At 36.7% G+C, this 26,464-nt stretch overlaps 1 protein-coding gene across 3 annotated transcripts in view; it reads right to left on the reverse strand.

Moving 5' to 3' along the window:
* HYCC1 (hyccin PI4KA lipid kinase complex subunit 1) overlaps positions 1–26,464 on the reverse strand; it is a 109,321-nt gene that overhangs the window by 72,855 nt on the left and 10,002 nt on the right. For all 3 annotated transcript variants that reach the window (XR_009542009.1, XR_009542008.1, XM_060157142.1), the window contains exon 2: positions 1,423–1,501. Coding sequence is in view for 1 of the 3 variants with exons in the window: in XM_060157142.1 (XP_060013125.1) it covers positions 1,423–1,473 (51 nt within the window). In the remaining 2 variants the exon portion in view is untranslated. The remainder of the gene's footprint in view (positions 1–1,422; positions 1,502–26,464) is intronic.

Below are 26,464 nucleotides of genomic sequence, written 5' to 3' on the forward strand. Positions count from 1 at the left end.
GCAGGAAAAAAGCTTAAAAACACAAAGACAACATATGTAAGAAAAAAGGCACACACCAGATTTAATCAAACTATTAAAATATGTATACTATATACAGTGCCCTTTTATAAGTGCATGTATAACTACATCATTTTATGATGAGTTACGGAATCCATAGAAAGATATTCAATTCATGACTATAAAAGCTGAGAAAATGAAAACCTTTGTCATTCATCAGGATGAGATAACGACGGGTAAGGCCCGCTACAAAATTAACAGGAAACATTGCTTCTCTCGAGGACATACTGCAGCTAAAAAGTGTCATAACCTCCATTTTTGAATGACTACTGTATTCTTACTCAGTGAGAAGCCTTGTAATCTAAAATCATAGATATCAAGAACTTTGTCATTTAAACATATATCGGTTAAGAATGAAACATCCCACTCTTGGCGGGAGGATCTAAGTCACCTAGACACAGAGAAGCAGGCTTCAGATAAGGGGTTTCTGAACTGAACATTCCACACAGATGTTAACTTTGTAGTTCCCAAGACAACATGACCCTGGGTCCACTTCACAGTCCAGGCCAGATTTTAACCCCATTACACATAGCTCTGCTTTGTTTTGAGTCTATCAAAATACTGTTTCGTTTAAATTTCACCTTTTCTGAAAATCCTATAACAATTTTATTTTTTCCTTTGTTTGGTGAGATGCCTACAGGGTACCTATTGTATAGTCTGCCTCACTGAAACAAGCCAATAAGTCTGACTTTTGTCTGAGGCCTTGGGCTAACTTGGCTGGACAAAAAATGACAATTTCAGCCCAAACCCTTCCTTCCTGTGGTTCATGATCAGGAAGCTCACATAATTATGTGTAACAACAAGACCCAGGGACAAAAAGAAGTTAGTTAACTGGTTAAAGGAACACTATTTTAACTATCATAAAGAAGAGTTCATGAGACAAGAAAACAGAGTTTTATTTGTCTTCATCAACTAACCAAGAGTTATATACCGCTTATATAGGCACTGGGTTAGCCAACTAGAGAAAGATGCACTGATAGAAAGTTGGGCAAATATCTTCCCATCTCCTCCTCATCGTTGATCTGCCCACTCCCAGTGCCCCCAAATTGGGAGAAACATTTCAACAGTGAATCTTTCATGCTGGTTGGAGAGAATGACATCAACTTTCAGAGACTTTAACCATTCTTTGTGGTGTTGCCATAAAAGGGAGAAAACAAACTAAACTACTTGGTGAAAAAAGGAGTCAATTTCCTAGGAAAGATTACTATGTGTAAATAATCCCCTAATAAGATTTTTTGGAACATTGTTTTGCTTCCACAGATATTTAGCTTTTTAGCCATTAAAAAAAAAAAAAGTCACTGGAATTTAAACCACAGACATAACTTCTTTGGAATATAACTATTATATTAAAACAGTAAATATTACCTTAAACTCTGACAACCATTCCTCCACAACCCCTTTCTCTGAAGTGAACATCTTTCCACATCTGTTCTAAACCTTCAACCTGAAAATTAACATAGAAAAATGTTAAAATTTTGAATATATTTTCTTTATAGTCAGATTACCAAGAATAGAAGTAATCCTATAAAATTTAGCTACTTTGTTACTTGTGAAATTAAAGCAGTTTCAAACATAAATTACTGGGTTCATTTCAAAACCAATGTGCACAAACAAGCATTAAAATGCAACAATTTGGGCTTCCCTGGTGGCGCAGTGGTTGAGAGTCCACCTGCCGATGCAGGGGACACGGGTTCGTGCCCTGGTCCGGGAAGATCCCACATGCCGCGGAGCGGCTAGGCCCGTGAGCCATGGCCGCTGAGCCTGCGCGTTCAGAGCCTGTGCTCCACAACGGGAGAGGCCATAACAGTGAGAGGCCCGCGTACCACAAAAAAAAAAAAAAAAAAAAGCAACAATTTTGACAAAAGTATAAATATCATAACATGATGAAATTGACTCTGCAATTTTTCATTCAGCTTTTAGTAATACCAGCTGCAAAACATACTGGACATTTTCCCCTAGTTTCAATTAAATAATTCCAAGTAGATAATGCATCTTAAGAAAACTGTAGAGGGACTTCCCTCATGCTGCAGTGGTTAAGAATCTGCTTGCCAATGCAGGGGACACGGGTTCGATCCCTGACCCAGGAAGATCACACATACCGCGGAGCGACTAAGCCCTTGTGCCACAACTACTGCGTGCCCCAACTACTGAAGCCCCCGCGCCTAGAGCGCGTGCTCCGCAATGAGAGAAGCCATCGCAATGAGAAGCCCGCGCACCGCAAGGAAGAGTAGCCCCCACTCGCCGCAACCAGAGAAAGCCTGCACACAGCAGCGAAGACCCAACACAACCAAAAATAAATAAGTTAATACATAAATTCATTAAAAAAAAACGGCGAAAAACATTTTAAAACTGAAAATATAAAAAGACGTGCATCCAAAACTAACTTTATAGAAAGCATTAATTTAATTTGCTTATATTTCAGTTCTTTACTACAGTAACAATCTATCTAGGCAAGCCACTTGGTTCCCTGAAAGCTTAATAGTCATAAAACAGAAGTAAAAGTGGTAATATCCAAGATAATGACCTTAGTCTTAACAATAGTTATTCATAAGATTGGAATTTACTTAAGTATAAATAAGAAAAAAGGAAGCTAAAGGAAATGCAAAACAAATTTATCTCAAGCAAAACTTTTGTCAAAGTACAATGTAGTTTTCTTCACCCATCCATCTATAGGAGAATGAACTTAAAAACTGTTTCTTGAGGGGAAACTTTATTAGCTCTAGCTGAATTTCCTAACCTCCTAAGTCAGGCACAAACCCTGCATTAGCCTTCTTAATTTTAATCAGCATTATCATGTAGTAGAAACCGGGACAGAATTGACAGAAACTGAATCCTGATTCTATTCTTACTTATAGTATAACCTTGGGCAGGTTATTTGCCTTACTTTTTTCATTCACGAAATAGGGCTAACCACAGTACCTACTTTCAATGGATTATTGTGAGAATTAAATGAAAAAATGTAAATAAAAGCACTTATTACAGTACCTTGTAATAAAAGTGTTATTACTATGCAATATTATTATCAAAGAATATCAACTTGTATAGCCTCTACTCAGCTATCAAAGTATACAGATACTTCATAATGAACAACACAGGTTCTTGCAAAGAATACATTCTAATGTTTCTGTTGTCTAATTTCCATTTAAAAAAATGGTTAAGAAAAAAATATATATTCACTAATTCATTTATTCATACATGAAGAATTACTTGAGAGATATGCATTTTATTTTTTCAGGATAAAAAATAGCCCTTTTTGGGCTTCCCTGGTCACACAGTGGTTGAGAGTCCGCCTGCCGATGCAGGGGATACGGGTTCGAGCCCTGGTCCAGGAAGATCCCACATGCCAAGGAGCAATAAGCCCATGCGCCACAACTACTGAGCCTGCAGTCTAAAGCCCGTGAGCCACAACTACAGAGCCCATGTGCCACAACTACTGAAGCCCGTGAGCCTAGAGCCCATGCTCCACAACAAAGAGAAGCCACTACAATGAAAAGTAGCCCCTGCTTGCTGCAACTAGAGAAAACCCACGTGCAGCAACAAAGATCCAACACAGCCGAAAATAAATTAATTTTAAATATATATATATATCTTACAGAAATGTGAATATATGTCTCTGAAAGATATGTTCAGGAACATTCACAGCAGCAGTTTTTGTAAACAGTCAAAAACTAGAAAGAGACCAAGTGTCCATCAAGAGTAGGATGGATAAATTATAGTATATCATACATGGAGTTCTACACAACGACAATAAGCAAACTATAACTACATCAATGTCACAATATTGGGAAAAGGAAGGCAAACAAGAGTACTGCTATACAATTGCATTTATATAAACTTCCAGAACAGGCAAAATTAATCAATTTCGTTAAAAATCAGAAGAGTGGTTGCTCTTGAGGCAGTTAATTCTTGGGTTCTGGTAATATTATGTTTCTTGATCGAAGTGCTGGTTACACAGGTGTGTTCATTTAGTGAAAATTCATCAAGCTGAACACTTATGTTTTGTGCAGTTTTCTGTGTATATACTATACATTAGTAACACCAGACAGCTCCAGGCCTCTTATCATTCACTTGATAGAGATCAAATGGAAGCCCTCAATTGCATAACTGAGTTCACATGAATACTCAGTAAAATTGTCCCTCTCCATACTTCTTTGCCTTCCTCTGCAGAGCTCAAAAGGGAGACCTCAAAACAGCACCCCCCAGAAACTTTCACAGCCTCACCACTACCTGCCTCCACCAGGACTAAAGTCATTTTCCCTTCCCCGCTGTTGATGTCAGGAACCACAAGAAACTACAGCTCCCAGGTTACACTCAGCCCTTGCACACTGATCTTCATAACTCTTTGCAGGCCCTCTATTTTACCTTCATCTCCTATTCCACCCTAATACTGGAAGGAGGTTCTCTTTCACTGTGCCTTCTGGAATTGACAATCTGTTACCAGCAAAATCCTCTATACCTTCAACAGTTCTCTCACTATCACTTTCTTCTTGTTCTAACAAGAAGCCTGACTCTTCTCTGAAGACACTGCTTTCCCTGCAATCTTCTCAAAGAGGACTGCTTTTCCTCTCATAGCCCTGGAAGAAACCACTGGCCCTAGAGGTAATATTACCATTTCAGATCATTCTCCCTCTCTCCCCTCGAACCATCCACCCAACGCTGTTCCGAAACTCATGAAGCTGTCATCTATCATTCAATTCCTCCCTTTCATTTCTAGATGATTTTAGCTCTGGCTCACTGTCATGTTTTGAAACTACTCTTCCTTCTCACTCCCTGAACTCTGAATTCCTAAAAATCTCCTACAACAATATTGTCTTCTTCCCTGCCTCAGCAACTCAATCCTATTATCATGAACTAGACCAAACATTTACACTTTTAAATATTGAGCCAACCTGAAAGAACACCCAATGGTCAAAGTTGGAACAATTTGAGCAACAGAACAAATAACGTAGTAGTGAATTATTACCCAAAGTATAAAATAAATATACATGAGTCCATATTGATATAAATAAAATGACTAAACAAATAAATAAATGTTAGAGAATAAGAGACAAATCTTTTTTTCAGAAGAATTCCAAATAATATATATAGGTATTTCCCCCTCCAGGAGGAGTTTAGTCTCTGCCGCCTCCCCAGTGAGAATGGGCTGGACATAGTGATTTCCTTCCTAAGAAGAGAGTATGGAAAGAGGAAAACAGTAACTTTATAGTGGAGAAATCTGATAAACACTGCCTTGATCAAGGTTAACATCACATCATCATCATCATGTGAATATCATGTACCCTTGATATGATGAGAAGGGCATCTTACCTCTAAAAAGCCATAAACCCAGTATAATCATGATACAAACATTAGAAGAAACTCAATTTGAGGAATGTTTTACAAAATATCTGACCTATATTCCTCAAAACTAAAAGGTCATGAAAAATTTTAAATGCTGAGAGACTCGCAGACCAGAGAGACTAAGGTGACATAACAACTAAATGCAATATGGTCTCCTGGATTGGATCCTAGAAAAGAAAAGAGATAGTAATAAAAAAAAAAAGTCTGAAATTTAGTTAATAGCAAAGTAATAGTAATGACAAATGTGCAATGGTAATATAAGATGACATTAGGAGAAACTGAAACTGGGTTTGGGGTATACAGGAATTCTTTGTACTATCTTTGAAAATTTTCTATAAATCTAAAATTGTTTAAAACATTATTGAGGCTCTGATGTATTTCTGTTCTAGGATCTAATCCAATTGACATTTACTGTATTCAAAAACAAAACAAAATTTAAAAGCACAAGAACACATGAGCACATATTTCATTAGTCATCACTTATCATGTAGCCACAGTCTACTCATATTTTCATTATTATGAAAATAGTTTTGAGCTTGCAGACACCATGAAAGGGTCTTCAGGACCCCGAGAGGTCTCAAGATGATACTTGGAGAACCATTACCCTAGTCCTTGTCATTACCCACTCTGATTGTTCCTCTTATCTTTTCGGCACACACTTTTACGTACTCAGACCCCAAAACGTTTTGACCATACATGAATCTAATGTCACCTTCCAACCTTCTCCTTTCTCTCCTTACCCATTTCAAATTCTTTAGTCAATTATAATCACCATTTTAAATATGCTCCCTCAACTCCTTTGCTCTTACTAGTTTTACTCCTTTAGCAAAAATATAATTTTGGTAAAATCTAACTCTCCACCTAGTCCATGTGAGCACCCATGCAGCTGAACAAGGTGGAGAAAACAACTAAAACAACACCTAAAACTTATGACCAGGAACCTGACTCGAGCTCTTACTGCTGCCTGGTAATCATGCAGTGTCCTCCTCCCCATAGTCCATTCACTTTGCTACTGTCCTATTTAATTGTTTCGTGCATTCTACCTGATCCTCAAAACCCCAAAACCATCTCCCCATTCCTACTCTCAGCTGATGATTTTAATTCCTACTTCACTGACCAATCAGAAGAGAACTTCCACAAACTCCCAAATGTCTACCAGTCTTAAAGCATCTGTATCTTTATACTCCATCTTCCCTTCTGTTAACTATAAATGAACTGTCCATGATCCTATCTGCGGTCAATCCTTTGAATTACACACCACAACCAACCTTTCTTGTCTACCTAAAGAAATTGCTCCAACGAGCCTCCTTCTCTCCCTAATTAAATTTCTCCCTCTCTACTAACTCACTCCCCCTAAAAAACTCTCAACCTTATTTCCTCTTCAGCTATTTCCACATTTCTCTGCTTTTGTTTTATACTCAAACTTCTCAAAAGAGTTGTATGCTTGTTTTTAATTCCTACCTCCCCTCACAACATTTTTTTTTTAGTTTTTAGAAATCAACTTTGAGGTATAATTTATACACAACAAAATGTACACATTTTAAGTGTACAGTTCTACACATACATCTATGCATATATCATTTTTTATGTTTTTTTCCCTGTAATTCATTTCTAATCTCATAGCATTATGGTCAGAAAAGATGCTTGATATGATTTCAGTTTTCTTAAATTTACTGAGGCTTGATTTGTGACCCAAGATGTGATCTATCCTGGAGAATGTTCCCTGCGCACTTGAGAAGAAAGTGTAATCTACTGTTTTTGGATGGAATGTCCTATAAATATCAATTAAATCTAGCTGGTCTATTGTGTCATTTAAAGCTTCTGTTTCCTTATTTATTTTCATTTTGGATGATCTGTCCATTGGTGTAAGTGAGGTGTTAAAGTCCCCCACTATTATTGTGTTACTGTCAATTTCCTCTTTTATAGCTGTTAGCAGTTGCCCTATGTATTGAGGTGCTCCTATGTTGGGTTCATATATATTTATAATTGTTATATCTTCTTCTTGGATTGATCCCTTGATCATTATGCAGTGTCCTTCCTTGTCTCTTGTAACATTCTTTATTTTAAAGTCTATTTTATCTGATATGAGTATTGCTACTCCAGCTTTCTTTTGATTTCCATTTGCATGGAATATCTTTTTCCATCCCCTCACTTTCAGTCTGTATGTGTCCCTAGGTCTGAAGTGGGTCACTTGTAGACAGCATGTATATGGGTCTTGTTTTTGTATCCATTCAGCCAGCCTGTGTCTTTTGGTTGGAGCATTTAATTCATTCACGTTTAAGGTAATTATCAATATGTATGTTCCTATGACCATTTTCTTAATTGTTTTGGGTTTGTTTTTGTAGGTCCTTTTCTTCCCTTGTGCTTCCCACTTAGAGAAGTTCCTTTAGCATTTGTTGTAGAGCTGGTTTGGTAGTGCTGAATTCTCTTAGCTTTTGTCTGTAAAGCTTTTGATTTCTCCGCCTAATCTGAATGAGATCATTGCCAGGTACAGTAATCTTGGTCGTAGGTTCTTCCCTTTCAACACTTTAAGTAGATCATGCCACTCCCTTCTGGTTTGTAGAGTTTCTGCTGAGAAATCAGCTGTTAACCTTATGGGAGTTCCCTTGTATGTTATTTGTCGTTTTTGCCTTGCTGCTTTCAATAGTTTTTCTTTGTCTTTAATTTTTGCCAATTTGATTACTATGTGTCTCAGCGTGTTTCTCCTTGGGTTTATCCTGTATGGGACTCTCTGCGCTTCCTGGACTTGGGTGGCTATTTCCTTTCCCATGTTAGGGAAGTTTTCGACTATAATCTCTTCAAATATTTTCTCTGGTCCTTTCTCTCTCTCTTCTCCTTCTGGGACCCCTATAATGCAAATGTTGTTGTGTTTAATGTTGTCCCAGAGGTCTCTTAGGCTGTCTACATTTCTTTTCATTCTTTTTTCTTTATTCTGTTTTGAAGCAGTGAATTCCACCATTCTGTCTTCCAGGTCACTTATCCGTTCTTCTGCCTCAGTTATCCTGCTATTGATTCCTTCTAGTGTATTTTTCATTTCAGTTATTGTATTGTTCATCTCTGTTTGTTCTTTAATTCTTCAAGGTCTTTGCTAAACAGTTCTTGCATCTTCTTGATCTTTGCCTCCATTCTTTTTCTGAGGTCCTGGATCATCTTCACTATCATTATTCTGAATTCTTTTTCTGGCAGGTTGCCTATCTCCACTTCGTTTAGTTGTTTTTCTGGGGGTTTATCTTGTTCCTTCATCTGGTACATAGCCCTCTGCCTTTTCATCTTCTCTTTCTGTGAATGTGGATTTTGTTCCACAGGCTGCAGGACTGTAGTTCTTCTTGCTTCTGCTGTCTGCGCTATGGTGGATGTGGCTATCTAAGAGGCTTGTGCAAGTTTCCTGATGCAAGGGACTGGTGGTGGGTAGAGCTGGGTGTTGCTCTGGTGGGCAGAGCTCAGTGAAACTTTAATCCGCTTAACTGCTCATGGGTGGGGCTGGGTTCCCTCCCTGTTGTTTGTTTGGCCTGAGGCAACCCAACACTGGAGCCTACCTGGGCTCTTTGGTGAGCCTAATGGCGGACTCTGGGAGGGCTCACAGCAAGGAGTACTTCCCAGAACTTCTGCTGCCAGTGTCTTTGTCCCCACAGTTAGCCACAGCCACCTCCCGCCTCTGCAGGAGACCCTCCAACACTAGCAGGTAGGTCTGGTTCAGTGTCCTATGGGGTCACTGCTCCTTCCCCTGGGTCCCGAGGTGCACACTACTTTGTGTGTGCCCTCCAAGAGTGGAATCTCTGTTTCCCCCAGTCCTGTCGACATCCTGCAATCAAATCCCACTAGGCTTCAAAGTCTGATTCTCTAGGAATTCCTCCACCCGTTGCTGAACCCCCAGGTTGGGAAGTCTGACGTGGGTCTCAGAACCTTCACTCCAGTGGGTGGACTTCTGTGGTGTAAGTGTTCTCCACTCTGTAAGTCACCAACCCAGCAGTTATGGGATTTGATTTTACTGTGATTGCACCCCTCCTACCATCTCATTGTGGCTTCTCCTTTGTCTTTGGATGTGGGGTATCATTTTTGGTGAGTTCCAATGTCCTCCTGTCGATGACTGTCCAGCAGCTAGTTGTGATTCTGGTGTTCTCGCAAGAGGGAGTGAGAGCACGTCCTTCTACTCCGCCATCTTGGTTCCTTAATGGTATTTTTTAAATAACAGAAGGGTTTAATTTTGATGAAGTCCAATTTACCATTTTTTCTTTCATGATTAGTATTTTCTGTGCCCCATTTAAGAAATGATTGCCTACCCAAAGAATTCAATTTCTCTAATAGATGTAGAGCTATTAAAATTCTTCTATTTCTTTTTATGTCAGCTTCAGTGAGTTGGTCAGCAATACTTTGCGTGTGTTGCTGCAGTTCACTTCAGGAGAAGAAGTGTGTCCCATGTGATCGCTATGAGGGAGGACTTTGAAAGCTTGTGCCTGGTTTCCTCCTGACTCCACCTGATGCATCTTTTTCCTTTACTGATTCAGCTTTACATGCTTTCAGTGTAATAAAGCATTGTGAGTGTAACTGCCTAAATCCTGTGAGCTCTTCTAGTGAATCATCTAATGTATGCATGCCATGAGGTATCTGAAATAAACTCATATGAAGCCTAAATCTTCTTATATGAAGCTTTCTCTTCATTTTTGGTTTTCAGCAGCCTATGATAAATCTAGGTGTGTTTTTCTTTGAATTTATCCTGCTTAGGGTTAGTTGAGTTTCTTGTATCAGTAAATCAAGTCTCACAGCAAGAGCTCATATTACGCTTGGAGTCAGCTAAATCCAAAAACTTTTCTCATACAAATTGCTTCCAAACCAGGTTACTCCTATTTTGTACTTATTATCTAATCAATTCTTTAAAATCTAAGTTACAATTTCGCCTTTTTAAATTGACTCACACTTAATAGATAAACATTTGCTCAGTGAATGAAAAAGTTAGCAAACCTTTGAACCTTTGCTAGCTTGGGCCCTGAATTCCATTCTGTGTGTTTAATATAACATTTACCTTGTTAATTAGCCCTCCATGGTAGCTGACATCATAGCATGCAATAAAAGTGATCCTGAAAGCAAGGAATTTTGTACTAGAGAAAAAGTAAGGAATCAGAGCTAGAGATATGTTGTAAAACTATCCATGAATAAGCAATAATGTAGAAAGACACCAGCCACTGTGGAGAGCAGATCTGAAATGAAAATTAGTACATTTCTAATTTTTAAACGTAAATTTATTTTCCCGTATATAAAGTAATGTAGTATATTATCTGCCACAAGTGTAATCTGAAAGCACCTTCCAACAGTGGGATTAAGATCACTTCAAAGATATTCATGTCTTTTGATAACATTCTATACCATTCTTCATTAAAGCTTCGATTTCAGTAACTTTCATAATACTTGATTACACAAGGGCTTCTTAACCCTAAGGGGCAAATTCTTTTCCATTATAACTTATTCTCTGCACTAAACTGAGGTGACAAAGAGACTAATTTATAAAGAGATTTCTTATCTAGTTGTTGTTGTAAGTTAAAAAAGGAAAATAATTACAGTACTGAATTATAAACATGAATGAAAATTCAAATCATTAGTTAACTTATCATTAGTTGTGTTTTCTTTAAGAACAGTAATATACTCAAGCATTTTAGTTGTCTTTACATGGAGTCAAAAATTTTCAGTACAATGTAGAAATATTTTTAATTACATGTGTAATTTCACAGAAATATTAAACTATACCATAAAATTACAAAAAGTGAAAATTTCAACTGGCATTCATGTAATTTTAAATTACCAAGTCAAGCCAGTTCAAAACAAATCTAAATATGGTAAAACTTAAAAATTCCCTCAGATGACAAGTTTTTATAAATTTCAAAAAAGGAAAAGTATCTTAAGAAAAATAGAAAATGTACAAAGATTAAAAATGGGACCTGAAATATTAATGCATTATATGAGAAAGAGGTTAATGGAATTTTATAAAATGTAGTATAAGTAGCTAGAGAAATAGAAGATGAAAAACCAATAGTGTGTGTCAGTTTACAGAAGTTTTTCTTTGTCCTTACCACACACTGTGACCCTGTAAAAAAATTTTCTTTCCATTAGACCTGGGTTCCATGGTGAATAAGTTATGACTATAGGTACCACTAAAGACTAGGGAGGACAAGAAGCAAAATGACCACAAAATTGAAACCGTGATTTAAAACCTTTTTCTCTCCACCAGCGCTCAGCAAGAGACTCTCTACAGTTGCTGTCCCACCCCCACATTTCATATCTAATATGTAATCTGTTAACATTTATGGCAAAGTCTTGATTACATAACTTTAAAGCTTTATAAACCTAATTAGATCTCTCAAGCAATATTCAACATATACTCTCACATTAAAAAAATCTTTATTCTTCTCATAGGCAAAAGGAACAAAATTAAAATAGGTATTTCCTGCTGTGTATCTAACTTCCTATTTTTCTCAAATATACCTTGGAACAGAGTACTTAAAAATATATTAGAAAGCTCTCTAGGATTCTATGCAGTATTTCACAAGCAGAGTTAGTAATGTGTGAAATTAATTTTTTATATTTTCAGTATGTCATAAAACCTTTCTAAATCTAATGTCTTTTTCTTCAGTCCCCCACATTATATTTTAATTTTAACCCTAATAATGATTCCTGAATTCCTCAAGGAGCTTTCCAGAAAGCATATCATAAAAATGTTGTCACAAAAAACATATAACTTATAAATGTTTTACTCTTATCCAATTAAGGAAGAACATAAAAAGAAATAAATGTACTTATAACTTTCACTGTAAAACTCTAAAAAATATTTTCACTATTATTTCACATCATCCCTTGCATCATGAAGTATTAACTATAAATCACTTCTGAATCTTTTAAAACCATTTGCTTTATATGTCATGAAAATCAAGTTTCTATAAATCTAAAGAACAAACAAATTTCTATAAATGGATTGTGACACATCACAGTTTTAAACTTCTGTCCTACAAAATGGGGCCATTGCAGTAAATTAAGTGCCACCAGAAGATTACCAAGATTCCTAGCTGAATTTCAGGAAAAGAGAGCAGAAGGAAATGTTCAGATTATGTTACAGAATAAAATTAATTTAATCTTAGTAATTTTACTGCTTAGAAAATGACCACTCAACTGGAGAGCCCTATGAAACAGGAGGGTACCTGTGCTGGTGCTTGAAAAGAAGTGCTACTGATTGCCTCATTGCCTACTTGAGTCCTCAAATGAATAAAGTTTCCTCTCAGGGCACAGGGAGAAGGAATATAATTTATAGGCCAGTAGAAGAGGTGTGAGAAATCTTTCCAAAGACCCATAACTTAGGCCTATTTTCCCCATAAGTCACAAACAAGTGTCTGGTTATTAAAAATAGAGCAGAGATTTTTACTATGTGAAATGTTTTTTGCATTCAATATCTTTTGCCTACCCCAAGGACAAATAAAATCATGTTGGGATACCAATGTATTATGGCAACCAGGCCAGTGTGTTCCTTTTGGAAAAGGGACGACAATTAGAAGAAAGGTAACAATCCCTCTTTTCATTTCTCATTTCTATCTTTCTATTCTTTTCAAATCCTCCAGGACTTCAGAAGAATCTTTTGTCCAGGGAAAGGGTATCTGATTTGAATTTAAATAATACAAGTGAGGAAAAAAACACTTTGATAGCTGGACTAGCCCCACGTGCTCCTTTCACCAAAAGAATGCAGTGAACACAATGCTGTGAAACTTCGGAGGCCAGGCCTTAAGAAATCTGCAGCTTCCACTTTCATGTCTTTAGAATCCTAACACCATACTGTAAGAAGCCCACACCATCATGAAAGGTTGCATGGAAAAGAACTGAGGGCCCTGCTGAGCTACCAGCTAAGAGTCAGTACCAAGTACCAGCCACAAGACTGAGCCATTTTGGATATTCCAACCAAGCCAAGCCTCCAGATGACTGTAGCTTCAGCTGACAACATGAAGTAGAAGATCTGCCATGCTAAATCTAGTCAGCCTCAGATTTGTGAGAGATCAAAAATATTTGCTGTTTGAAGCCACTAAGTTTGGGGATGGTTTGTTAGGCAACAACAGATAACCATAACACCTATCTTAATCAAACATGCAGGACATAACTTTATAGTGCAAGGCAGTGTGCTAACTCCTATCAGAGAATATTAGATTTTTCAAGACATGATCCCTGCCATCAAGGAATTAGATTTTTCTCTGAAAACTTGTAGTTAAACCTATTATTAATAGGATATAATCTATGAATGTCTAATAAATGTGTTTACATTCTGCTGATATATATATTTTTTGCCTGATCCTACTGTTAATAATGGCAGACATTGTGATACGGTTGGCTAGAATTCAAAGTTTGGAGAAGTCCATAGCCATAAAGCAAAACAAAACTCACTGACTAATAATCATCCTATCTTAAATGCTATGTTTAATCAACGGAGCCAACTTATCACAGTAACCTTCACAGTTCTCACTATATTATATAAAAGTTGCTTTTAATAGCACAGGGAGATCAGCTTGTGCTTTGTGACCACCTAGAGGGGTGGGATAGAGGGTGGGAGACGCAAGAGGGAGGGGATATGGGGATGTATGTATACATATAGCTGATTCACTTTGTTATATAGCAGCAACTAACACAACAATGTAAACAATTATACTCCAATAAAGATGTTTAAGAAAAAAAGTTGTTTTTATTCATTAGGTATAAACAATCTTAGTTTGTACATATCCTGAGGCCAGCACCTCAGAATTTTCCTGAGATGTCAAATGCTTTCATTTAAATTTTCAGTTTAAAAAAATGAAGTTTCACCTTGATATTCTTCTTTATAGTATAGATCTTTGCAATTTTGACACTAATAAAAAATTTTAATTTAAATGATACAATAAGGGATTCAGGTTTGATAAAATAATTAATAACCCTTATTATTGGAAACCTCAATATAAAATAGGCTACTGAGAGAAAACATACAATTTCCAAACTTCTTTAAGATTATGATAGATTTTTCATCTGTCCAGGATTTTATAAGTAATATCTCATGAAAATTGATAGATAATCTAGAAAACTCTTAAAATCCCTGCTCATCCTGCATCCATATATAAAAATTAATTATTCAAAAGAAAGTTTAGTAAACTGTTACAACAATGTACCATCTTAATATTACAGAAAGGGATATATGCAAAAGACCACAAAAGCCATATGTCCAATTCCCACATCTCAAAGCATAGGATGAATATAGGTTGCTTTCATAGTGTTGATGTTCCATTCTTCATTTGCTGAATGCCTTTCTAACTTACTCATCCTGCCTATGTCCCATTATGGTTATTCTAGTCCTAATTATCACGACCTTTCTGCTCCAGACACACACTCTCCTCTGCACCAAATCTGCATTTCTCAATTTCCCAAATCTAAATTCTTCAAATAAATCTGATTGTACCAGTTCCTTATTTTGATCATGACAACAACTCAACTAGCCACCCTGGAAATTGGCCAGCCTGAAGACTACCCATCCTTTGGACAGATATCTCCCCTTGGTCCTACAGTTGAAATCAAAGATACAGACGAATATAGATGCAGGTTTATTTCAAAGGGGCTTTGCATGAGCAGGAATGGTAAACATATCTAGTATCTACTATAGATATAATATCCCAGGAGAAATCTAACAAGCTGAATACAAGGACACAACATTTCAATCAGGGAAACCTAAATTTTTTTTTACTTTCCTTTGTAATCAAGTCTCACAGAAAGAGATATTATGCTTGCAGTCAGCTAAACCCCAAGACTTTTTTCATACAAACTGCTTCCAAACTAGGTCACTCCTATCTTATACTTATCCAATCAATTCTTAAAAATCTAAGTTACAATTTAGCCTTTTTAAACTGACTCACACTTAATAGATACATAAACATTTGCTCAGTGAATGAAAAAGTGAGCAAACCTTTGAATCTTTGCTAGCTTGGGCCCTGAATTACATTCTGTGTGTTTAATATAACATTTACCTTGTTAATTAGCCCTCCATGGTAGCTGACATCATAGCATGCAATAAAAGTGATCCTGAAAGCAAGAAATTTGGACTAGAGAAAAAGTAAGGAAACAAAGCTAGAGATGTGTCGTAAGCTATCCATGTATAAGCAATTATTAGTGCAATGACAATAAAAGACTTTCCCCAAAGTGGACACAGGTTAAGTACAGGAGGCCCCAAACTAAGTAAATATCCATGATAATAATCCATTTTCAATGTTTATTTTTTTAACATCTTTATTGGAGTATAACTGCTTTACAATGTTGTGTTAGTTTCTGCTGTATAACAAAGTGAATCAGCTATATGTATACATATATCCTCATATCTCCTCCCTCTTGCGTCTCCCTCCCACCCTCCCTATCCCACCCCTCTAGGTGGTCACAAAGCACTGAGCTGATCTCCCTGTGCTATGCAACTGCTTCCCACTAGCTATCTATTTTACATTTGGTAGTGTATATATGTCAGTGCCACTCTCTCACTTCGTCCCAGCTTACCCTTCCCCCTCCCTGTGTCCTCAAGTCCATTCTCTACGTCTGCGCCTTTATTCCTGTCCTGCCCCTAGGTTCTTCAGAACCATTTTTTTTTTAGATTCCATACATATGTGTTAGCATACGGTATTTGTTTTTCTCTTTCTGACTTACTTCACTCTGTATGACAGACTCCAGGTCCATCTACCTCACTACAAATAACTCAATTTCGTTTCTTTTTATGGCTGAGTAATATTCCATTGTATATATGTGCCACATCTTCTTTATCCATTCATCTGTCGATGGACACTTAGGTTGCTTCCATGTCCTGGCTATTGTAAATAGTGCTGCAATGCACATTGTGGTACACGTCTCTTTCTGAATTATGGTTTTCTCAGGGTATATGTCCAGTAGTGGTATTGCTGGGCATTTTCAATGTTTAGAATGAAGAAAGAATAGGGGCCTATGCTGAGGAAGGTTCCAGATCAGCCAATGAAATAGAAATCTTGGAAATAGATAACAGGAGAAATATAAAGGAAAAAATTAATAAAAGTATACAAGAATTACAACAATGAAACTTATGACTGTCCAGGAAGACAACACAGAAAGCAAAATATTAGTTCCAACAGAATGAAAGCATTAAAAGCCAGGGCTTTCATTGGGATCTAATAGGGAAAAAAAAAAAGCAATGCTATAGGCAGTATACTTACAGTTATGACAGTAAGAAGAAAAAGTTACTTTGCTCGTTGTCAATGAAGACAATACCATTAAAATTGAAATTTTCCAGTCTTTCTCATCAACACACTAAGGTATAAATTATTTATAACATGAAGATTCACCTCCGTTGCCTCACTCTGCCCTCACACTTATATTCCAATATGCAAACTATTATGTGTTATCAACATAATTTAAGGAAAATCTTTATCTTATAAGAATGATTAATGTGGCTCTTTGAGTGGATTCATACCTACTTTTGTTATTGGCTTTAACCAGAGAAAATGACCTCGAAATCAAAGTACTTTTCAGTTTATTTTAAACCAACAACCTATTTTAAGCATTGCTTGATGTAGAAATCATACTAACAAGATGCTAAAAGTGATAGTTGGCATTATCAGACTGCAATGAAAAGACTTTTTTATGCACTAGAACATTCTTTTTTTTTTTTTGGGTGGGGGGTGCACTGCTTGGCTTGTGGGATCTTAGTTCCCCGACCAGGAACTGAACCTCTTGAACCCGGGCCCTCAACAGTAAGAGCTCGGAGTCCTAACCACTGGACCACCAGGGAATTCCATGCACTAGAACATTCTTAATTGTTCACAAATATAAATGCAAGCTTTCTTAAAAAATAAAGCCCTCTGTTTAAGAACTTCCATTTGCTTGCCAGAGGATTTCTTATATGTATAATTAAGTAGCTGGTTTCAATTTGTTAATCAAATAAAGTACAAATTATTTTGGAAGATTAAGAAGTGTTTACTCTTCATTTTAGAAAGGTCTAGATTAACTATTTTTAAAATTACAAATCACCAGAAAAGAGAATAGTAAGAACTTCACCACCAGTGTACATAATTTTAAAGCTTAAAATTGTATTATAATTATAGGCCAAGTTCAGTCCAGATATTAGAAGCATAAATATATACAGTCAAGTATTTAATAAATATTTGTTGAGTAAAAGAATAAATTTCATTCTTCATAATGCCTATCAAATTTGCCATCTGCTCTCCATCTCTATAGCTACACCCTCAGTCTGGGTCTTCATTGCCTCTGCAGGCTCAGTTCACACAGCCTTCCTGCTTCTGTTTCTTCTCCAGGACACCATATGCATTACTGCCAAACTAATCTTCCTGAAACACTGATTTTCTCCTGAAACATACTATGACACTTTTCCACATCATACCTATCAGATCTTCTACCTCAAGCTCCCCTTATAATACAGCCATAATTTACCTATCTAAATTTTACTTACTGCTATTCTCCAAAATGCATCATGCCACTCCAACCTCCAAGTCTGTATGCTTTTCTTCTCTACTATATCTTCCTTTTACTCCTGTTTTTTACAACCTACCCAGGAAAAACTCAGAGCCTAGGCTGATGAAGTATATGGGTAGCAAGGAAAACTGTCAGGAGAGAACTATGGCACTGCATCTATAAGCCACAACAGCATTGCCTGATTGATAGGTTTAAAGATTGATTGATTGACCTTGACTTAGAAAATATTACTAGAATTTTACAAGAATTCTAAAGAGTCGACTAAGTTAAGTTATGCATTTCTTTAAAAACAGAAGTATCAGAAATTGAGTTATTTCAAATTTAATATTGGGTATAAATCTACAAGAGCAATTATTGGCTGAAATAAGATTTTCCAAAATGACTGTAGCGTCTTTTATAAAATATAATTACAGTATATACTGAATGATTCAAGTATTACTTCAGTAAATCAAAGTCCATGAAACCATGATAACTAAGACACAAATTGTAAAGTTTATGTTGACAGATTATAAAAGTTTCAAACTACAAAAATTACCTCAATACCATTCATTGACAAGATTATTGTATAAGTAATAAGTAAGTAGTATAGTGATCAGTACTGCTTTTTACATATTCACTAGACCAGGACCTCAAGTTGATACAAATTAGTTACACATCCCCTGTCTAGTTCATACAATTTACCCAGACTGTAGGGCAGGCAGGGTCAGAGTCGGAACAAAAAAGAACAAGACTAGGCAAAAACAGACATAGGATGAGAATCGATCATATGTATAACTCACTTAATATTTTTATACATGCAAAAAATCAATATTACTATATATTCAAATTGCAACGTTAATAATTCAACAAGCCCTTGAGTGCCTACTGAGTATAATACAAAGTGTTTCTATTACTTTGAAAAGAACAGTAAAATATGATCTGTGTCCACAGGAGGCTGTAATCCAGATGACAAAGGAAGGGAGAAGCATAGCTGAGGGGGAAAATGAATCAAGACGGCACCCTATATTTTCTACAGGAATAATTACAAGTACTAGAATCATGATAAAATTAGGCAAAATACACAAAATCAACAATGTAGAGTGTAAAACACGGTTCTGCTTATTACAAAACTATAAAAAAATTACAAAATTTCCTTTAAGAAAACAAACCAAAAAAGTATAAACACTTTCATAGAACATTAATCTCCCATCTCCACTAATATTTTTCTTTACTGGAGTTTTCTTTCATTGCTACACTTAAATCTTTGCCACATAATTAAAAGAAATGTTCATCCATCTCACTGTTGCTATCTCACTCTTCAAAGGAAAGCACTGTTGTACTATTTTGTATTATTTCAAATTTTTTTCTATGCATATACCATCAATATATAATCAGCAGTTCTCAAAACTCCTTACTCTTAAAAATTATTGAGAACCCCAAAGAGGTTTTGTTTATGGTGGATATATTTACTGACATTTCAATCATATTTGAAATTTTTAATGATAAAATTTTAAATTTTATTACAATAATAAACCTATTATATATCAACTTATTTTTAATAATCCCTAAACAAAAAAATTATTGAGAAGAGTGGTTCTGTTTCACATTTTTGCAAATTTCTTTAATGTCTTGGCTGAATAGAACATAGTTGGATCTTTATAACTGCTTCTGCATTCCAACTGATATGATATGATGGTCAATTTGTGTTTTGATTTCCCCTCTCCCCCCTAAAATGCAATCACTCTACACAGAGACTTGATCTTTTTCCATCTACTATATCCTGGACATTTTTCTTCATGTGAGGTAGACTATTACTATTATATTTATGGCCTTCAACAAACAACCCTTCCTACCATTTACACCTTTGTGTAGTCCTCTCCCACACTGATGCTGGGCTCAGCAATGTGACCTGTTTTGACCAGTGGCCTTTACCAAACATGATGCCAGCAGAGGCTTAATAGAAGTTTGCATCTCAGGCATGTCCTCTTGAAATACCCTTTTAGAAGGTAGCCACCATGCTGTAAAAGCTCAGGGATAGACATGTGAATGAGAAGCCATGCGAAGAAAGGCCTTGGAGGATGAGAGGCCATCTTGGGGATTTCAGACACAGCCAAGCTCCCACATGAATGCAGCTGCACAGTGATTTCAGCTAGACTGCTTTTAGCCATGCAAAGGCAAAACTGCCAGCTGAACCCAGTCAACCCATAAAATCATGAGAAAAATACATCTTTGTTATTTTTAAGCCACTTGGTTTTGGGGTAATTTGTTACACAGTAACAGATAACTAAAACACCGTAGGACACATTCAGAGAAATCAGGTTTTTGTGGGGAAAAAAAAAACTGACTATTACAATTTTAGCTAAATCTATTAAGTTACAGGTATTTCCCTTTTTCGAAATTTTTCCAGCCCTTTAAAATGTTTTTTTCCAATTTTTCTATTTGAACAATGCTGTGACAAATTTTCTTGTATTTCTGCAAGTACTTCTATAGGACAGACTCAAGAAAGAGCATTGCTGGGTCTAAGGTTACTTGTGCATTTTGTTATCTAATAGGGTTTAATTTATACTGCTATTATAAATGAGCTCTTTTTATTACACTTTACGTTTTTTTCTTTTTAATTGTAACTGCTTATTTCAAGTATTTAGGAAAGCCATTGTTTTCCTATGCATTTGGTTTATTTCATTTCTAATAATCCTACTGAAATATTTATCCAAAGTTCCAATAGTTCTTCAGTCTATTATCTGAAATACTCTAGACAGACAATCATATTAATTATAAATAACTGTCCCACATGACAGTTAATTTTTTTATTCTACCTCAACGTTAATCCCCAATTTAATTTTACCTATACGAATTTTGCCATTCAGTAGGCAAATCATATTTTACATTTCAAACATTTCAAACGTGCAAGTATTAAAGTTTGCTGCTATGGATACGATATGAAGAGATGTTGGCAATGCAGGTGAAATGAAAAAAGTTTCATAAAATGTTATTTTATGAAAAGATTATGAAATGTTATTTTATGAAAAGATTCCTTAAGGAGGAATCTTTTCATAAAATAAAATATTTTCATAAAATAAAATCTTTTAAGGAAAAGATTCCTTAAAATTCCTGTGCAATTTGAAAATGAATTTTTTTTTAACTTTCCCTTTCTGATATTTCATTGTTAGTGTAAAGAAATGCAACAGATTTCTGTATGTTAAAAATGATCTCTATTTGAGGATAGATTTTATTATTTTTTATTTAAGTTAGGCTACAAACATCAGAATGTGACAAAGTAATCTAAATTAAGTATGTTAAAAAAAAAAAGAAACCCAAACCTCAACTTCTTAACCATGTACAGAATTTGAACTTATCAAGGAATTATTTTTAACCAGATTTCTCAAAGCTTCTGTAGTTTTGTTAGTGACTATTTCTATAATGAATTTGATATCAGGGACTTGATCAGGAACATAGCTCCTATTCCTATAACTTATTTGCAAGGCTGGTTGTATGACAGTTGGTACTAAGGCTGAAAAAAAGTCAAATCTAACAGGCAAGTTATTTCAATGACAAATCTTTCATATAACCAGCTGTTTACAGTCATTTTCCTCATTTATTTTGTTACTTTTAAAAGGCACATATACAGGCTAAATACAAGATCACTCTCCTAGGTAGTTACAGAAATTCTACTAGAATCCCAAACTCCTGGCTCCTTCCAACTATACATCATATTGTTATTGTAGAGTACAAATAACTGGGGAAAATAAAAAGATCACTATCCTTATTAATTCACTAAACCAGGTAAACACAGTATAAATAGTTTAGGCAGTGCTTCCTAAACTATTGTTAGAACTGTTCTACGACTTCCCTGGTGGTGCAGTGGTTAAGAATCCACCTGCCAATGCAGAGGACACAGGTTCGATCCCTGGTCCAGGAAGATCCCACATGCAGTGGAGCCACTAAGCCCGTGCACCACAACTACTGAAGCCCGTGCACCACAACTACTGAAGCCCGTGCACCTAGAGCCCATGCTCTGCAACAAAAGGCACCACAATGAGAAGCCCACGCACCTCAAAGATGAGTAGCCGCCGCTCGCCGCAACTAGAGAAAGCTGCGCGCAGCAACGAAGACCCAACACAGCCAAAAAAAAAAAAAAAAAACCAAACAAAAACAAACCGTTCTAAAAGATATTAACAGTTGTACCAAAGAAGAAAAGTCTTTCCCTATTAAAATTTAACTATTCAAGAAAGTTAGAGTTTTCTTTCTTTTTAATCAAAGGACTCGTCAGAGCCTTTTTTTTTTTTTTTTTGCGACACACGGACCTCTCACTGTTGTGGCCTCTCCCGTTGAGGAGCACAGGCTCCGGACGCGCAGGCTCGGCGGCCATGGCTCACAGGCCCAGCCGCTCTGCGGCATTTGGGATCTTCCCGGACCGGGGCACGAACCCGTGTCCCCTGCATCGGCAGGAGGACTCTCAACCACTGCGCCACCAGGGAAGCCCCTCGTCAGAGCCTTTTAATATGCTATATCTGTGTTAATGAGTCTCCAAGAAAGCTATTTAGAATGAAATATTTTCCCAAGTGTATTTGCCCATTAGATCCTTTATGGTCCAGACACAACTGGCATCACTGGGAATACAGTCTAGAAAACAGTGTGAGTCAAATGTGTCAACAATAGACGTCCAGGGATGATATTGTTATAACGATTAACATTTCTCAAGCACTTATGTGTCTGGCACTTTGTTAAGTGCTTTATGGGAATTTTCATTTAATCCTCACAGACTTCCTAAATGGTAAATTAATATAATCTCCATTTCACAAAAAAAAGGAAGCTGAAGCTTAAAGAAATAACTTGTCCAATGTCACACACTAGCAAGTAAGTGAGTTAGATTTAGAATCCAAGCAGCCCAACTCTAGAGTCCCCATTCTCAATCACTCTTCATGCTATCAACAATCCCTACCCCCAGCACACAACAGTTCAAAGTTTATAGCATACTGTTTCATGAATAATTTACTCTTTTATTCTTTCCTTCTTAATATTTTCATTCTAAACAGAAAACTAGAATATTTTCATCTCAAAATAAATTGGTAGGGGAAAATAAATTACATGGGTGATTCTGTTTGGCAGCCAGGTTAAGAACTACAGGGCCATAGTAAAACATGGTAGGGTAACAGAGCAAAAGTCTTCAATTTACAATGAGACCCAGCTCTGCCCCTTGTTAGCAAGTGACTTTGAGAAAATTCTTGGTTTCAGTATTTTTCTCAACAACTGGAATGAAGGAAAAGAAAGGGGATGAGAAAGTGTATCACTGGTATTTACCACAGTAACTACAGGCTGTTAACAAGGGTGCTCTAGACTGTGTGGATGTGACTGAAGCTTAAATGCCAAAATTAGGTTAAAATTCTTACTTGCCCATAAATTGGAGGGTTTTGTTGTTTGTTTTCTTTTGCTTTATGGCAAACAATTTTTTTTTTTAACTCCAGGACTGAGAGCTTTATTCAGTTTGCTAGTTAATTTAGTTTACCCTATTCTCAGTACTCTGGTAAACTACTTCCAAATGATGATAGAGCAAGTGTTCTTGTTTTGTACACGTCCAAAATCTTCTCTTTCAACTAAGTGTCACAAAACACTATAAAAGACACAATGCTCTGCCCTGTTGATTATAACACAGGCAAAGTAATGTTGCTGAGATTATGCGCAAGCAATTAGTTCAAATTAACGTCACAATAACTATTTTATTCAGTCTTCCTCTTCCATCTCCATACTTTGAAAAAGCAACCAGGTTTCGCGGCAGCTCTTGAACACTTAAACACAAATAACTCCTAAACACTTCCTCCGTGCCAAGCCAAACAAATTCAGTTGAACTAGAGAATGAGCTAGCTGCTTGCCATTGACTGTATGGGTAGGAAGGTGAAAGGAGACAAATAGTTATTGTTTATTTTTATTTATTTATTTATTTATTTGAGATGTATAGTTATTACTTTCTCCCTTAAGCCACACAAATGTCTCTTTCCCATGTCTTGCCTGGGGGAAGAGTAAAAAGTTCTAAGGTTTTGACATAGAGGGTAGCAAATTGTTCCTTGGAGATAGGCAAATTAAGGGTATCAAATTTTGCTACAGCCAAGCATACAAGCCAGCTGTATTAGTTTATTAGGGTTGCTGTAACAGAGTACCACAGAATGGGTGGCTTAAACAACAGGCATTATTTTCTCACAGTTCCAGAGGTTAGAAGTCTAATAATCAAGGTGTCGGCAGGGTTGATTCCTGCTGAGAGCCGTTAAGGAAAGGTTCTGTTCCAGGCCTTTCTCCTTGGTTTGCAGCCATCTTCTCCTTGTGCCTTCACATTATCTTCCATCTGTAAAGTCATATCCAAATTTCCTCTTCTTAAAAGGACATCAGTCACGCTGGATTAGAAGCTACCCTAATTACTTCATTTTAACTTAATTTGTACCTCTATAAAGACCCTATCTCCAAATATGGTTACATTCTGAGGTACTGGGGATTAGGAACGGGGTGGGGGAACAGACACAACTCAGTCCATGAACGCCATCAAAGCTGCACGCAATTAACTAGGATTGCAGCGATTAACCTCTCTTCTCTTGTACTAGAGGCGCTTAAATATCATCCATTTAGTTATGAACTATTAAATGTCTTCTATGTCCTAGGTGATAGATTTACAAAAATGAGTATGACATAGTCGCTGACTTGAGGGATTCACAGTCTATTAGGGGAAAGAAGTAAACCTAAAACACAGCAGAAGTGAGTGTCCTTTAATCCCTTTTGAAACAAATCAAGGCAAATCAGGGTATAAGCAAATAAAAACAAATGCTATGAGGAAAATGAGGAGGAATGTTGAAGAAAGTCCAATGTAAATATTATCTTGCAATCATTTTGCTATCATTCACCTCTCTTTCCTCTCTCTTTCCCCAAAATGACAGCATATAGAAATACACTTTTTAAAGCACAGCTCTATTTTAATTCCTTTGAAGTTTTTTGCATTCTTAAGCGGCAGTTTTCCCTTCTCTAATGTTGGAGACAAAAGAAGAGAGAAATGTTAGGAGAACCAAATTCCAAGTGACTCATGGGTTGGGTTGATGTCTTAGGGTGAGTCACTGCCCTTTCAAAACTTGGAATGAGATGCTCAACCATTAATGACATCTGCCAACAGAAGTTCAGATGTTCAATTAGAAAATGTGCAGACAAAGGGAGGGTACAATGAAAAAATGCAAGTAAACAGTTAATGGTGGTAATGTAATAGAGCCAAAATAATACAGCCATAATAATAAAAGCAACATAATAATAAAAGAGCCATAATAACAAAAGCAACAAATCTTAACTACACTACAAAATTCTATTTGGTTTGTCTCAATCAGAAACTCAGTGGATCTTATTAACACAGTTGTTTTTCTTGGTTTAAAAAATTATAGTAACCAAAGATGAAATAAATAGTTCCATATGATCATGTTTTTTGTTTTGTTTTGTTTTTTTATTTATTTATTTTTGGCTGCACTGGGTCTTTGTTGCTGCGTGTGGGCTTGCGGAGAGCAGGGGCTACTCTCTGTTGTGGTGCGCAGGTTTCTCATTATGGTGGCTTCTCTTGCTGTGCAGCAAGGACTCTAGGCGTGCGGGCTTCAGTAATTGCAGCACATGGGCTCAGTAGTTGTAGCTCACGGGCTGTAGAGAGCAGGTTCAGTAGCTGTGGCGCATGGGCTTAGTTGCTCCGCGGCATGTGGGAATCTTCCCAGACCAGGAATCAAACCCATGTCCCCTGCATCGGCAGGCGGACTCTCAACCACTGTGCCACCAGGGAAGCCCTGGCAGGCAGATTCTTAACCACTGCGCCACCAGGGAGGTCCCAGTATGATCATGTTGATTCATACTAACTGGGGTCACAGTCAATTTGTTTTAGCAGAGGCTGAATTATAAAATTACTTTTTAAATAAAGTTTTGTTTTGTTTTTTTTGGCCGCGTTGGGTCTTCGTTGCTGTGCGCAGGCTTTCTCTAGTTGTGGCAAACAGGGGCTACTCTTCGTTGCGGTGCTTGGGCTTCTCATTGTGGTGGCTTCTCTTGCTGTGGAGCACAGGCTCTAGGTGCGCAGGCTTCAGTAGTTGTGGCTTACAGGCTCTAGAGCTCAGGCTCAGTAGTTGTGGTGCATGGGCTTAGTTGCTCCACAGCATGTGGGATCTTCCCGGACCAGGGATCGAACCTGTGTCCCCTGCATTGGCAGGTGGATTCTTAACCACTGTGCCACCAGGGAAATCCTCTAAATAAAGTTTTTAATAATATTAAGTCTTATACTAGTATAGCAAAATGTAACTTAGATGTTGCTTTGCAGCTGAATGTGAAACTAAAATTAGTACAGCAAAAATATCTATGTTGGTTCCTCTCAAAGTAAGTCCTGTGAGGATGGTTAATCCCTAAAGTAGTTTAAGTATTTCTTTTCAGTTATGCATTCCTTCCAAAGAAAGGGTTTATAACAGAAAATTAAACATCTGTTTGGACTCTGTCACCAATAACCTATTCCTGACTGATGGAATCCAAATTCAATAAATCACATTATACTACAATAAACTCTGAAGCTTTATAATCTGGTGTCATGAAAAATATCTGCCCTGATTAC

This window comes from Lagenorhynchus albirostris, chromosome 8 (genome assembly GCF_949774975.1).
Source record: "Lagenorhynchus albirostris chromosome 8, mLagAlb1.1, whole genome shotgun sequence".
In the NCBI taxonomy this organism is placed as follows: Eukaryota; Metazoa; Chordata; class Mammalia; order Artiodactyla; family Delphinidae; genus Lagenorhynchus; species Lagenorhynchus albirostris.